The sequence below is a fragment of the Etheostoma cragini genome, chromosome 12 (genome assembly GCF_013103735.1).
Source record: "Etheostoma cragini isolate CJK2018 chromosome 12, CSU_Ecrag_1.0, whole genome shotgun sequence".
NCBI classification, from domain to species: Eukaryota; Metazoa; Chordata; class Actinopteri; order Perciformes; family Percidae; genus Etheostoma; species Etheostoma cragini.
Genome location: NC_048418.1, coordinates 15258491 through 15272836, shown reverse-complemented (window position 1 = coordinate 15272836; position 14346 = coordinate 15258491). Strand labels below are relative to the sequence as shown.

The window sequence follows — 14346 nt, the reverse complement described above, 5'->3', positions numbered from 1 at the left end:
GGAAAAGACCCATGCTGGTACACCTAAATGACAATTAAAGAGTTCACTTTACAAGGGAAGATGGGCTGTTGCTGGTTGTCGTTTTGTAATGAGAATTTATTCCAACAATGGCATTCCCTGATTAATGATGTTATTATGAGTGTTAGGAGGTCACTGCAATACAATTACTCTCCTTTTAGCTGAATGCCACGCTCAGATAAAGACAAGAATTAAAGTAGAATAGGCTTTTGAATAGGCGTATCTGGTCCAAATAATAACCGCACGAGTGGGAGGATACTACAGATTGAGAGTGAGGTTAAATTATGATTACAGGTTAAATTATTATTGCAAAGATTATTATTATTCAAAACTTAATGATAAAAATGTATGTTCAATGTATGTATTAATCAAAATGGGTATTTTGTCTTTCAGTGGGCCACAATCTTAAATTAAACAAGAATTCAAGGATGTAAAATGTAATGCTTTGAAAGATGTTGAGTAAATGAAAATATCTGTCCTAGCTTATGATATTTTCATTTGTTGAAATGATGATGCTGAAATATTTACTCAGCCCTTCCAAGGAAAACAGATCGTAACAGCTTGCAGTGCAACAATATAACTGCTCCTACTTCCTAGACATGGAGCTATGTCCCAATCAAACAAGTTTGGCTGTTAAATTGTCAGTTCAATGGAATAGGTCTGCATTTTCCATAGTATTTTAGCTACATTATTGCTGTGTCATTTCTCCTCAGCACTTCTATTTAGTGCAAAAGTGAAATGCTAGGATGGTCTACATACTTTCAAAGGTTTCAAGTGCTTCCTATAAGGCCCTATAAATAGCCTACAACCATAACCAGTTTTGTCAAGATTTGAATTTCTCAACATGTTAAGGTTGTGTGCGTGGGACTCCGCTAAGAGCGAGATTCTGTATTTTAACATGAGTTTGGATAGTCATGTCTTTTAAATTAAAACATTTCCACAAGTAACAACAAGTAACAAGTGATCTGGAAAAATAACAAATTGTCTTCAAAACTGAGTTTTCAACCATTTTAGCGAGTTAGCATTTATTGGCCAGATAGCTAGTATAATGCTAACAAAAGCTGTCATTTCAGCAGACAAAATCAGTGGTGGCTGGCTAGAAATGCTGCTTTTGTATACTGTGATGTTAAAACTGTGATCTATTGTTTAAAAAATGACAATAACTTTTGAGGGGCAAATTTATGAAACCGTGTATGTACTGTGCTAGCTTGACAGGCACAGAGCTTTTAGTTAAGAGATAAAGACTTACTGAGGACATAGAGAGAAAGGGTGATCCCTGCCAGGCAGAAGCCCTCAAAGAAGCGCAGGGTGCTGAACATGGGGACGTTGACAGAGAAGGCCACAGTCAGACCAAACACCAGCATGAACAGCACAGATATGATCAACACGGGGTGGCGGCCAAACCTACGGAGCAAGGTAAAACTTATTTTTTGTTTTCTTCAATGTTAAAAAAATTGTTTTTGATATTACAAATCTGTGTGAAACTGTTTGCTGTGCAAGGACATGAAAATCTTACCAGTCAGCAAGGATTCCAAATGTCAGGTATCCAAAGATGGATCCCACCAACAGAGAAAACTTGGCGATGTGGACTTTCCATGCGGAATCACACACCAGACTCCACTGTAGAGACAAATATACAAAAGGCATAAGCTCCGAGAATTGTATTCTGGGTAATGGTATTGAAAAAGTGAACAGATATTGCTTTTTGAGATGAAAAAGTTCTTGTATTTTGACTAACTCTACACTAGATCTGACTGATTTATGAGGTATTTATGATATTTTATCACCATTCAAAACACATTAACACTGAAATGTGTGAAGGGTAGACTTCTGATATTTTATCCAATAAGAACATTGATATATTGATATATTGATCCAACTATTTCCTTTCCTTTGTTAATCGTTCCAAACATTATGTTCAGTTTTGATCATTGTTTAATATTGGCTTTTCAACTCAATGATCCCCAAAAATACATCTCCAACCAGGCTCGATAGCTTAGAATTTCTCTAATGGAGTAACTACTCACTTGGTTATTAGCTACCAAACAATATAAGTGGTGTTGAAAACAATGATTCTGCCTCACAGTGCCACAAGAAAAGGTTGGAGAAGCTCATTTTTCCTAAATGATCAACATCAGGGATCAAATCATCTCTTCTCATACTGATATAATTATATACAGTATGATAATAATGATGTTAGTCAGAATTCATTGGGTGTACATAAACTGTCTTACATTACCATTTATTCATGCCTCCTCTTATTACAGTCAACTCTGAATCTCTTAATTTTCCTTGCCTAAGGAAAATCTTAGCAGAGGGATTCCTTAGTGAACATAATGCGGTGTGTCTGCTTTAGCATTAATAAAGTATGCCACAGTAGTGACAAGTTGTGACAAACAGACCTTGTACACAGAGGTGCAGCAGCAGTTGTAAACACCGGTGGAGTAAGTGCATGTGAACTGCTTGTAGGAAGAAAAAAAAAAAACTTAAAACCTAAACAAATCTACCCTAACTTGCAATTTTGATAACCATTGACATTATTATTCAATGATCCTAGTAATATAGTTGATCCTGAGAGGAACAGAAGATAAATTCCACAGAGAAGGTAGACATTAGGCTGCCCAGCTGTTTCGTCAGAAGCAGTAGCAGGAAGCCGACAGTGGCCATAATTGTACCTAATCTATTCACCAACCCATTACAACGTAAGTAATATAGAAAGAATGTGGACATACATATTGCCAAGTCATATTTATTTATATATATTATTCAACCCCGTCTAGAAATACAAAGTGTAGTTTGTTTTTACATTTTTCTCCGAGGGGCTCTAACCTCTTATAACCTCTACTACCATAGTGAACTGTTTAAAATGGAACGCTCCAGGAGTACTCAGAGCTATCCGGCCATCACATGATCCAGGCATGCCACTCATTCATGGTCTCAGTATCAATGTCTTCAGAGAAAAAGACAGAGGGAGGCAAACAAGTTCCTGTTGTGCAAGCACTGCATAACAAAGGGTGTTTAAAAAACTGAAACTGCCTTCCTACGAGACTGTGACAAACCGCCATATACTGAAATGAAACTCTGAGTTTGCGATTACACCAAGACCATCACGGCGTGGCTGGATGACAGTTCACTGGTGATTGTGAAGACAAACAGAATTTCAGCCGTAGCTGAACAAAGAAATCCCAGAAAACTGTGATTCAGTCCAAGTCAAGTCCCTGCAGCTTGTCTGCTCCGCCCACTATTTCTGCCAGTTGCTGCTTTGCTACTGTCTTGCTCATCAACTTGGGATTATGACTAGACATCAGTGTGTAGGGTGGGTTTATACACATATAAAGCTAACAGCCGATGGAAAATGCAGAACAATTAAGGGCCAAAGGCAGTTAAACTCACCAGGGCGCTCCGTTGACCTCTCTCAAATGACCACCCACCAATGATCTGTCTACACTACACTCTAATCTCAGATGAAGACGCTCTCAACTACAGCTGCACAGTTCTGCACTCATTGAACTAAGGCAGTGGGTGAGGGGGGTTCAAAGGAGGGAGGGTGATGGAGGAGAGCACATTAGGAGGAAGGAATACAGATTCTACACTGTAGAAACAGATTATACAAAAAGATGGGAGAGGAATGCAGAGAATAAAGAAAAGAATGGGCAAGGATAACTAAAAGCTAAAAGAGAGGGACAGAGATGCATTAAAACAGTTGTGAGGAGAAAAAAACATGGAGAAACTGCTGCATAGTTACTGCCTAGCAACAGACCGTCACCGTGGTTATCAGACTTTTACTGCTTCCGAGTGCTAGTTATAGAAACACTGCAGCACCAATATGTTAAAATCCTGTAATGTTGCAGCTTAGGTGAGGGTGAGATAGAATAACATAAGAGAGGGCAAAAAGATAAATATATATACATACTTTCTTTTGATAGCACCTTTTTTGGGAAAAAAAAAAGAAGCCAAGAAGGAAACAATACAGAGATATCTGACATTGGAGATGTAGCCTAAGGGACGTACAGCCTGACAGGAAGTTATATTATCTAGGTAAGAACACAAATAACTGTCAAACTACTGTAGCATCCGGACTATACAACCCACCAAGTGAAAAACACCAACATGTTTGGCAAGTTAGCTGATGGAAGTGACAGATAGTAAAACAACAAACCTTTTCCCATCAATCTATTATTCATTGCCTCCTTTTGTTGACAGTTTAGAACCATGAGTACACATATCTGTCACCAAAATGACCTGATAAGTACCAACAACCGACCAACACTCCTCCAACCTAAATTCCATCAGACAACCCTAAAATGTTCACCCCTCCCTTTTAAAAGACATATCAGAGACAAGCGTGCAGCATAGAGCCTCAACAGAGCTTTATCTTTGGGTCACACAAGTGTCTTTCCTCCCCAGCTGACTCCGTGAGTGGCTGTCGATTGTGTGCTGACTGGGTATCTGCAGTGGGGTCATCACCTTTCAACAGCTGAGACAGTTTCAAAGTGTCCCACACTGATCTGGGGTCTGTGGAAGGAGCCAACCAGCTGGGTAAACAGTATGAAGGGACACAGAGCAGAGAGGCCTGCATGGGTGTTCGACTACAGTATCATCTTTCAGATCTATGCGTGTGCAAGCTCCAGCACAGCGATACTGGGTCTGGGTGTACCCACCAATGTTCTTTTACAACATATTGTCCTTTTTGCTTATATAAAATACTCTAACCTCTAAGAAAAATCTTACAAGCATGGCACTGACATAGTGTACAAATGCACCATGTATACTGAACTAGTATTGATTGTATTGTCAATTGCTTGATGTGTCAATTATTATTCTTTAATAATTATTGTTATTGATTATTCAATGATTTGTTGGGTCTATAAAATGTACAAAAATACTTAACAATGTACGCCAAAGTTTCCAAAAGCACAACCTAACCTTTTTCAATGTCTTGTTTTGTCGGACACAAGGTCTAAAACCCAAAGATATTCAGTTTACTATCACATGTGACAACAAAAAGTAGCAAATGCTCACAATTTGGAAGCTGTAACCACTGATTTGACATTTTTCCTAAAACAATTATCAATGAATCGATTATCAAAATAGTTGCCTATTAATTACTATGCTGAACTAACCGACTACTTGATTGATCTACTAATCAACAAGCAGCACAAAACGAATCTCTCAATATTATCAAATTTGATAAAGGATTAATCATGTTGGTCATTTATTTAGCAACAATATCTTCTAAAATATGAGGATTTCCTGCTTTTCTCAGATATATCATCCTCTACCATTTGTCATTTTAAATAGAATAACTTTTGGGTTCTAGATTGCTCATTAGACAAAACAAGTAATCTATAGACATTAACCTCTTTTCTTTTTTAAAACCTGTTCTGACATCGTATAGACTAAACAGAAATAACTGTATTCTAGATTTCTTTTTAAAAATAGCTTAAAATCCAGACAGTGTCATGGTTTTGTACCAGTCAGAACGCCATTCTACAGTAAAGTTTCACAACAGAACAAAGATCTTGAAATCCTCATCAATCCCTGAATGGCCATTTTTCTCTGATAATTACGTAAGAACTGAACTTTCACAGAGAATCAGCATGAGGTTAATCTTTGCTTTGATGCGGAACTCCGGCCACTATTTCAGGCAGGTGTGTGCAGCTGCTAGCCTTCTGAATGTGAGCTGAGTAGGATAGATTGCAGAGAGACTCTATCTGTCTCCGAGTAATGCTACATTCTCATTTCTAAGGCTCAGTCCAATTAAGACGTACCCTGAGGAGAGATTTGCCTCAATTAGTATGGGTCTCCACATTAACCACTTTGGATGCTTCGCCACCACTTCAACCTCCTCCACCTCCATTAAAGCCTTCTTTCTTTGATGCCCTCAGAAAAAAAGTGAGCAGAAACGTGCTACTGATTCTGGAGGCAATCCCTATGTGGCTCAAGGTGAAAACGTCTACATACATACCATGTTTTCCTCATGCGATTTGTAGGGTTAACAGAGTAACATGGGGTCAGAATGTGTTGGTACATTTTGAAAGAGACACTAGTGCATTTCATTGGTGTTGGCACGGTTTTAGGGATCAAGTGTCATAGACAGCTGAGCCCAGTCATGTGCAGTTATGCCTATGCAATCCAAACACAGAAAGAAATGCCAAGTCATCACTTCCTGCTGTGGTGTCCTCCTTGTTACTGCTCTGTGATGGCAAAAAGGGAACTTGGAAGAGTAAGGGACAGGTCGTCAAAACAGACAACGAGGCCAACGACAAGTGTTGGGAGTTGACTCTGCTTCAATTCTGGCTCTGATTTGGGATTCGTCCTCATGCCATTCGATTCAATTTCTCCTGACAGCGACCTTGTCAGAGTGTGGACTGCATGGGTCAGGGAAGACGAGACACTTTTACTAACTGCTCAGGTCCGTCACACAGATCTGCAGTGGTGGTAGTGTCAACATGACATTATCCGTAAGAATTCAAAGGCAACATAAATATTAGTATCTACAGGTAAACACCAGCATAAGAGGAGAGCCGACAGTGTTTAAGCACCAAACCCTTCATATCGGAAACTTCTTTGTTTTGGTTTTTTTCTCATGGGAAAACTGACCTTTTTTTAATTTGTTAGTAATAAGGATCCACCCAATGTATTTCCCTCCCCTCCATCCATAAAAATGTCCCTCCCCTCCATCCATAAAAAAACTGTTTATCAGCCTGGCTTTAGTCCATGCAACCCCACTCCCTAAATTACCCTGCGGACAGTAAATTAAATCAAGACTTAAACTGTCTTATGCTGCTTATGACGCAGGTTGACATGCCAAAGTTGCATTTTATTTGCTTAATTTAAATGGGGGACATTATCAGGGATAAGCAGATGGGCTGTTGGCATTACAGCAGGCACAAGCTCAGGCTGCCACAACCCCCTCCTGCAGCACAGAGAAGCTTTAAAGCTTGGCTTCGGATCTAACTCTTCCTGATAAACCTTTTGATTACGGCATGAGTGCCAAACTCTTCAGTGGTGATGATAGCGCAGACTGAATCCGCAATTTACTTTTCTCCACAAGGGTGTGAAAGGTTATCAGAGTGTGTATCAACATTTTAAACTTTTCTAAGCAAAACCAAGCGTTGGACATAATAAAATCTAGTTATTTAGTCTTTCTCTTTCTAAATGTAAATCACATTATCCCATTAGTATCCAGTTTACCCGGAGAGCCCTGTGGATCAAAGTGTTATGTCTTAAAAATACAAAAATCTTGATATAATCACGCAGCATCCACATTGGGAGAAGAGCTGATATGCATAATGAGATAAATAAAAACACTTCCTCCTCCAGCTAGCAGAACTATGATGACTGCAGGCCTGTGCTGTCTTCTCAGCCTGGCCTGTGCAGATAGGAATAATACTACACAGCGGTGATGTGATCCGAGGTAAAAGTGCCCACAATGAACGCTGTAAGAACATCTCACTGGTGTTTGGTTCGGGCAGCGTAGGGCAGGTGATGTTTGGCCAGGGATGGGGTTGCATTATTCTAGAGCGCACTAATGACCTTTGCTCCAAAATAAAAGCTCCGCGTCTATTATGTCCATTACGACATCCGGCAAATTCCACCAGCCCTGGCACTGGCACTTTTGCCCAATGTGCCAATCGTGGCGCCTCTCTGCAATAGGTCACACCTTGTGTCAGCTGTTGTGATGACTCATTCACTGTCAGCACGGTGCATGCTTTCACATATCCACAAGCCCACTGTACTTTCAGGTGTAATCTGGGAATCACCAAGCAATACAGCCTGAATGACTGTGCTAAACGACCCATTGTAAAGAAATGTACGACAATTGGAAGAACAAATGGAGGCATAACCATAGCCCCAACCACTATCCAGAAGTCTAAATATATAGCCTACGCAATGTTTTATTTAAATGAATGCTTCTGCTTGAAAGTGAGTTTTTTTAAGGATGGGTGTCATGCTGATAACGTCTCCCCCTTAATATGCAAATATATTAGGATTAGGGCGGAAACAGATGCATAACACAAATAGAAAAAGGATGTCCATTCTCAAGATGGACAGCTTACCTTGGTAACCACGTTTTGCACAAGTCCCGTGTGCAGCTCGAATGTCCACTCACTGCAGCTGCACTGCATGTTGGCCGTTTCATTATGAACGCCGTACTGGGCTCCGTAACTTCTATTTCCATAAATATAAGCTGGCCGCGCGCTGATGTTTTTTGGACCGTCTAACAGCGATGAATGGCTTGTAGTCTGATTAGTCAGGTTTGCCAAAGGCTGGATACATGTGTTGTTCGGCTGCGCGAGCAGGAAATTATCAGAGTACTGGCTAAATCCAATGAATAACGCCGGGATCCATGTCAGCACGATCAGCTGTTTCTGGTACTTCCCAAATCCCCCGAGAAACGGCAGAATAGCGCCGTCGATGCGTGTCAGCAGCCCCGACGTACTATCGGGGGACACGAAGCCGTTCTCAGGTTGATGGTCCACCGTGTCGAGCTGCACCACGGCCATCGCGGTTTCGCCGATAGATGCCTCCGTTGTGTAGCGAAGCCGGGGTTGCAGTGCTACCCCCTGTCGACTCCACAATGCGTCAATGCCCCCAGCTCCGGCGGTGAAAGCCGTGCGCAGTCAATCACTGGAATGGAAATAAGACGCACCTCTTTATTATCAGGAAGTTCTTCCCTCCTCCGTCTGCCACCCAAACCTGTGCGGGGCTGACTGCAGACTCAAGGACCGAAATGAATGCGGATTGCAGTAAATTAAAGCAGTGACGAGGAAAAACTAATTTCATGATCTTTTCCGTCGTCTCATTCTTTGGTTGCTCTGTCGGACAGCTGCACCGGCAGAACCCTAGGACGTGTTTCCTTAGGGAGCCACAGGTAACACACCTGCCCATAAAGGCGTTGTGTTGTTGACTCTACCCCAACATGGCCACCTGCTACCACTGGTAGGCTAATCACCTTGGAAGGGAAATGCTCATTTTCTGTGCAGCAGTAGGCTACAGCAATGCAAAGCTATGTTAAAATAACAATGTTAGTACAGTTCCTTAGCCTACTGCTTAGCAGTCAGTAAAATGACACCGGTGCTTTTGTTTGTGTCTTTTTTTTTATGAATGTTGAATCATGTGTTAACAACCCTGGAATGTGAAGCATATCTTATGACAGAAAACAATCAAACGAAACCATAGCAATTGTTCTTTCACATAATACCAACTTTTAGGGAGAAATTTCAATTCCATTCAATTTTGCAAGAAAGTCCCAAGGTCCAGTAGCCTTTTTAAAGCTCTTCCAAGGCATTGTTCCAAATAGTGCAGATTAGGTTACATACATACATACAGATATACATATATACATACATGAATACATACATACCATAGAGCTATATAAAAGTATATTGGCCTACTTTCATATTTTAAATGAACAGGACATGTCCTATGGGTAGGAGGAGGAGCTCTGTCACCGCCCACTTCTATACCAAACAATACATATCAGATCTAGTTTAGCTGCCAGCAAAGGTGAATAATAATAAAAAGATGAATACTCTTTATATAGGCTAATTTGTAATCAAAGATTTTAGCAGAACCCACTAATACGGTAGAAAATGATATGTCTGTTGAACAGTGTAGTCTGTGGAAGCAGCATTTAAAGGGCTATGGTCTTCACAGAGTAATATTGTATTTTGATTGTTTATGAGTGATCGAAGAGAGAGAGAGAGAGAGAAGGAAATCAATAATTTGTCTTGTTGTAAATTGCAGGCTTTATTGTATAGGCTACTACTTTGTTGGACGTCATAGGAGTCAACATTGTGCAGTCATTTCTACTTCCTTATGAATATGTACAGTTGTGTTGACCAAATCTATGAGGTATTTGCCCAAATTTGCGCAGCCCCATACAATACTCTATGTATCAGTTTAGATCATAAAGGGTTCGTAACTCTCTATATTACCCTCATCCAAGACTATAGATCAATAATATGATATTTAAAAGGGAAAAGTGGTGAAACATAACTAAGACCATTCACTCAAGTACTGGACTTATGTACTCTTGTGAGGTATTTGTACTTTGCTCAAGTATTTCCATTTTGTGTTACTTTATTCTTCTACTCTACTACATTTTGGAGGACAATAACATGCTTTTTACTCCATTACATTTATTCTAAAGCTTATCAGTTGCTTTTCATATTGATATCGTTAATAACAACAACATATAAATCAACTAATAAATGATGTATTGATAAATGCAGTGCACAAAGTAATTAAAGTGAGTTCTTCCTTTATCAGCTGCAACATTAAAGTTATAAAAATGTAATATCATCTTTATGTGATTTTGAAATGAGCCATTCTACATAATCAGTACTTTTACTTTTGTACATCCACATATTTTGAAACTAACACTTTTGTTCTATTACTTGAGTAACATTTTGACCTGTGGTACACATTGGCATTACTACTTTTACTTAAGTAAAAGAGGTAAATACTTCTTCCGTCTTTGCCTGGTGGTGAAAAACAGGTTTGTAGTCATACATGTTGGTAAGTCATTACTAATGATATTCTACTATTAATAAGGAGATTATACTATAATCATTTATCTTGTCTGAGTTGTAAATGTTAATTATTTGTTAATTAATTTTGATTTTGTTCAAGATGATCCCCAACTCTTTACCACAGCTGAGTGGTTGAACTAAACATTTAGAGTTCTTGCTAATTAACCGAAGAACTGAAAAATCCAATATGCTGGAGAGGGATAAACACCAGGCGGCCAACTAATTTGTAATTTTGTACAACCTGGCAACCCAAAGCATTTTCTTATTATCTATAAAGCATTATTACCTGCCAATAAAGCCATATCTTACAAACCCTCTATAAAGTGTGTCCTATTGGAAAGTGGGTCCATTGTTTATAGCAACACATCTGATTTTCATCACACGGTGTGTTACCATTGTAATTTTCACATTTGATTTGATCAGTATCAAATAAGATTATTAATTATTTTAATATTTGATTATATCTCTTGTCCATATTTTTCTGAAATTTGACCAGTTGTTTTTATGTGTCATTTAGCTGACGCTGTATCCAAAGAGCCTTACAATTTGCATATATCTAGGGCTTAAGTGTCTTGCTCAGGGACACATTGGTTGATGTATCGTAGTGGGAATTGAACCCAGACCTCCCACACCAAAGACATGTGTCATCACCACCCCTTGTACTAAATGAAGGTATTATTGTGAATATCATAAGACATTTACAAAACAAAATACACACATTATACACACTCATTTTCTGTATTATTATCACTCAGATTTGACCTGAAGATGTCTTCAATTGTAAACTTGATTATTTGTGTTGTAATACTCATGGTAAATAATTTAAGGAAACATCATGGGATAAACTGAACAAAAGAGGTCAATATTGGGTAGGTAAAAAAAAAATATATATATATATAAGCTCTGTTGCAGAGCTTATATGTGTGTATATATATATTGGCCAGGTTTGATTCACACCCCCTAGCTTCTTAGCCTATATTAATTATCTGACCATGTAAAAAGCAGAGGCCTACTTCATGAACAGAACGTATGTTTAGCAATGCTTCACCCTCCTGGCCATAGCGTGCTATTACATACTTTTTTCAGTGCTCAAGGTGTTGAATTATGCACATTTCATTTGTACCAGTTTCTCAAAGATCTTTAAGTGTTTAGTTTTTTTTTTACTATTTGAAACTGTGTTTTTTAATTATTTTGAGAAACAATAACCCCCAAATTGTGACACGTTACATTGGAGTAGACCGTGACCTTTGACACACAGCTTAAGAATCAGCACACAGCTATTGCTGCAGAGGTCTTACTGTATGAACATGAAACATGTAAGATCCTGAACAGCCTCAGGAATGATGAAGGCCCCTGAATGGCCTGTAGAGTCTTGTTTAGTTACACACTGATGACCCCTGCAGGCAGACTGGAGCCACGGCGTTGCTTTCTTGTCATGGCAGCATTTGCAGGCAATTGTTTTTTCTTGTAGCAACAATCATGCATTTGTGAAGTTGAAGTGGGGATTTTCTTTTATTGTTGTAAGCAGTTTTAACATTCTCAAAAAATAAAGGACAGGATATAAGTGATAAATTAAGCTGTTAGATGTCAACTACTTACCTTAACCTATTTAATTTTTTCCTTTTCTTTTGCCTGCTGCTCTATGTCTGAAAGTTTACAATTAAAAAAGAAAAATCATTAAAGACCGGATTTATTCTATCTGCATCCTTAACAGATCTGTCATTCCGACAATGGTTTTTTTTTTTTTGCGGTGCTCAGAAAATATTGCTTGGCCGTGGGCCAACAGAAACCAGACGACCGTTGTACCGTCACACTATCTCACTGAGCTGTTTGTTATCATTTAAACCTGCTTGCCCCTCCTTAGCAACTAACTCAGGTGTGTCTGGGGCAGGACCCCGCCCAAGCGATGGCGTGTGTCTGTGTCTGTGTCTGTGTGTGTGTGTGTGTGTGTGTGTGTGTGTGTGTGTCACAAACAGTACAACTAAAATGAAAACTTCCATAGGTGTGACCAAGCTTTCACTCTGCAGTGAGTGATTCATATATATTCTGCTATTCACAGTATGAGACACCGTGCTTTTACTTTTCACAATCAGATAATAGTGTTTTTGTATGTACGTATGTAGGCTGTGTATTTATCATCACATATTGTGATTTAAAAAAACAACTAATCCCTCCACAGACAAGGCACCCATACATACAGTGGCTTGAGAAAGTTTACACACCCATGCTAAAGTTGAATAAGAAGAGGAATAAAAAAGCTTATTTTGGAAATTGATCTTAATGCCTTAACGTAAAAAATTTAGGAAAATCCAGCCTTTTAAGGACCGCAATTTTCTTCACTATACCTAGAGATTGGCATGGTTTTATTTCAGTTGCTGGTTTGATTTTCACTGAGAGATGATCTTATGGAAAGTGCCCCATGCCTATCTCTATGTATGGTGAAGGGTATGTGATGATGTGGGGTTGGTTTAATTCCAAAGGCCAAGGGAACTTTATCAGGATGCCTAGTATCCGGGATCCATGAAGTAACTGGCCTTTAAAAATAAAAATCTGCCTGCCTCCATGGGAATTTAACATAGGGGTGTGTATGTGCATGCCCCCTGTATTTTAAGGAAGAACATTTACAAAACGTTATTCATCCACCAAGAAACTTGGTGTCCTTAAAAGGTTGGATTTTTCTAAATTGTTTGAGTTTAAGGCATTCCAATCCCTTTTCAAAAGATGTTTTTTGTATTCCTTTTTCAAATCAACTTTAGCATGGGTGTGTAAACTTTCTCAAGCCACTGTAAATAACTTTTAGTGCACTTTGGTTTCAAAGTCCAACAGATAGACTGGAGAACCATTGTGTGATTTATAACTTTGGTGTTAGTATCAACTTAGGTAGGTCCGAAAAAAACTAATTCTTTTTAATGTGGTTAATGTGGAGAACTTGGTTTTATCTACCAGTGGTCCTGTAAAGCAGCACTGAAGACAAGTCTCTTTTTCAACAGGGTTCTATAAATCCATGGAGCAGTGAAAGTCTGAGAAACCATCTGTATGTTAACAAGCTGCGGGGGGAACTCAAATCACAGGGTTAATAAGCATGACAATGTCAGTCGTCTACGTAATTTAATAACCAGCTGTCAAGGGTTGTTTTTTCTCAGTGAATGACATCAGGACCAGTGTCTGGAAATGATATCATTTGTGTGATTTCAGGTCTGACAGTAACTGATACTAGACGATACGTGAGTGACCTGCTGTTGCCCTTGCATAGTTTTTTGCTATATCACATCAGACACTTTGGTGTGAGTCATTTCAGTTTTATATTCCATATTGTTGTGGGTAAAACAAGCTTGGGTGAAAAATTCACCTTTGCAACAAATATTCTCTTCACAACCGGGAAATACAGCAGCGAGTGACCCACACTGCTTTTCATTGCAGAAAGCAAACAGTAGGTTAAATATTTACTCCAAAGCTGAAAAAACAGTCTGCAAAGATGTTATGCTCTCTGCAAAGGGCCCTGTGTTCATCTAAATCAACAATGCAGACATAAAGGAGATTAAAGAGAGAAATAAAAGATGAGAGGATAAACCAGAGGGCAGCTCCAAGGCAACAAATGAACCATCCCTGAACCATCTGCCACACCTCACTCACAAACCTCATATATACAGTATATATCCATGTCCTGCACTTACGGCACCATTGTATATCCTGCACTTACTGCTATTGAACTTCTGGTTAGACCCAAACTGCATTTCATTGCCTTGTACCTGTACCTGTGTAATGACAATAAAGTTGAATCTAATCT

General features: G+C 39.1%; 1 protein-coding gene across 2 annotated transcripts in view; it reads right to left on the bottom strand.

Annotated features, from left to right (window-relative positions):
• The window catches only part of LOC117954832 (solute carrier family 22 member 23-like), a 34956-nt gene extending 26010 nt beyond the window's left edge, over positions 1-8946 (bottom strand). The window contains exons 1-4 of one of the 2 annotated variants that reach the window (XM_034888853.1): positions 8082-8159; positions 5790-6144; positions 1535-1638; positions 1268-1422 (exon numbers count right to left, since the gene is read on the bottom strand). In XM_034888853.1, the coding sequence (XP_034744744.1) occupies positions 1268-1382 (115 nt within the window). In that variant the 5' untranslated portion in view covers positions 1383-1422; positions 1535-1638; positions 5790-6144; positions 8082-8159. Of the gene's footprint in view, positions 1-1267; positions 1423-1534; positions 1639-5789; positions 6145-8081 lie in introns of both variants that reach the window. The other variant, XM_034888852.1, reaches the window with a different exon arrangement.
• Positions 8947-14346: the final 5400 nt, after the last annotated feature.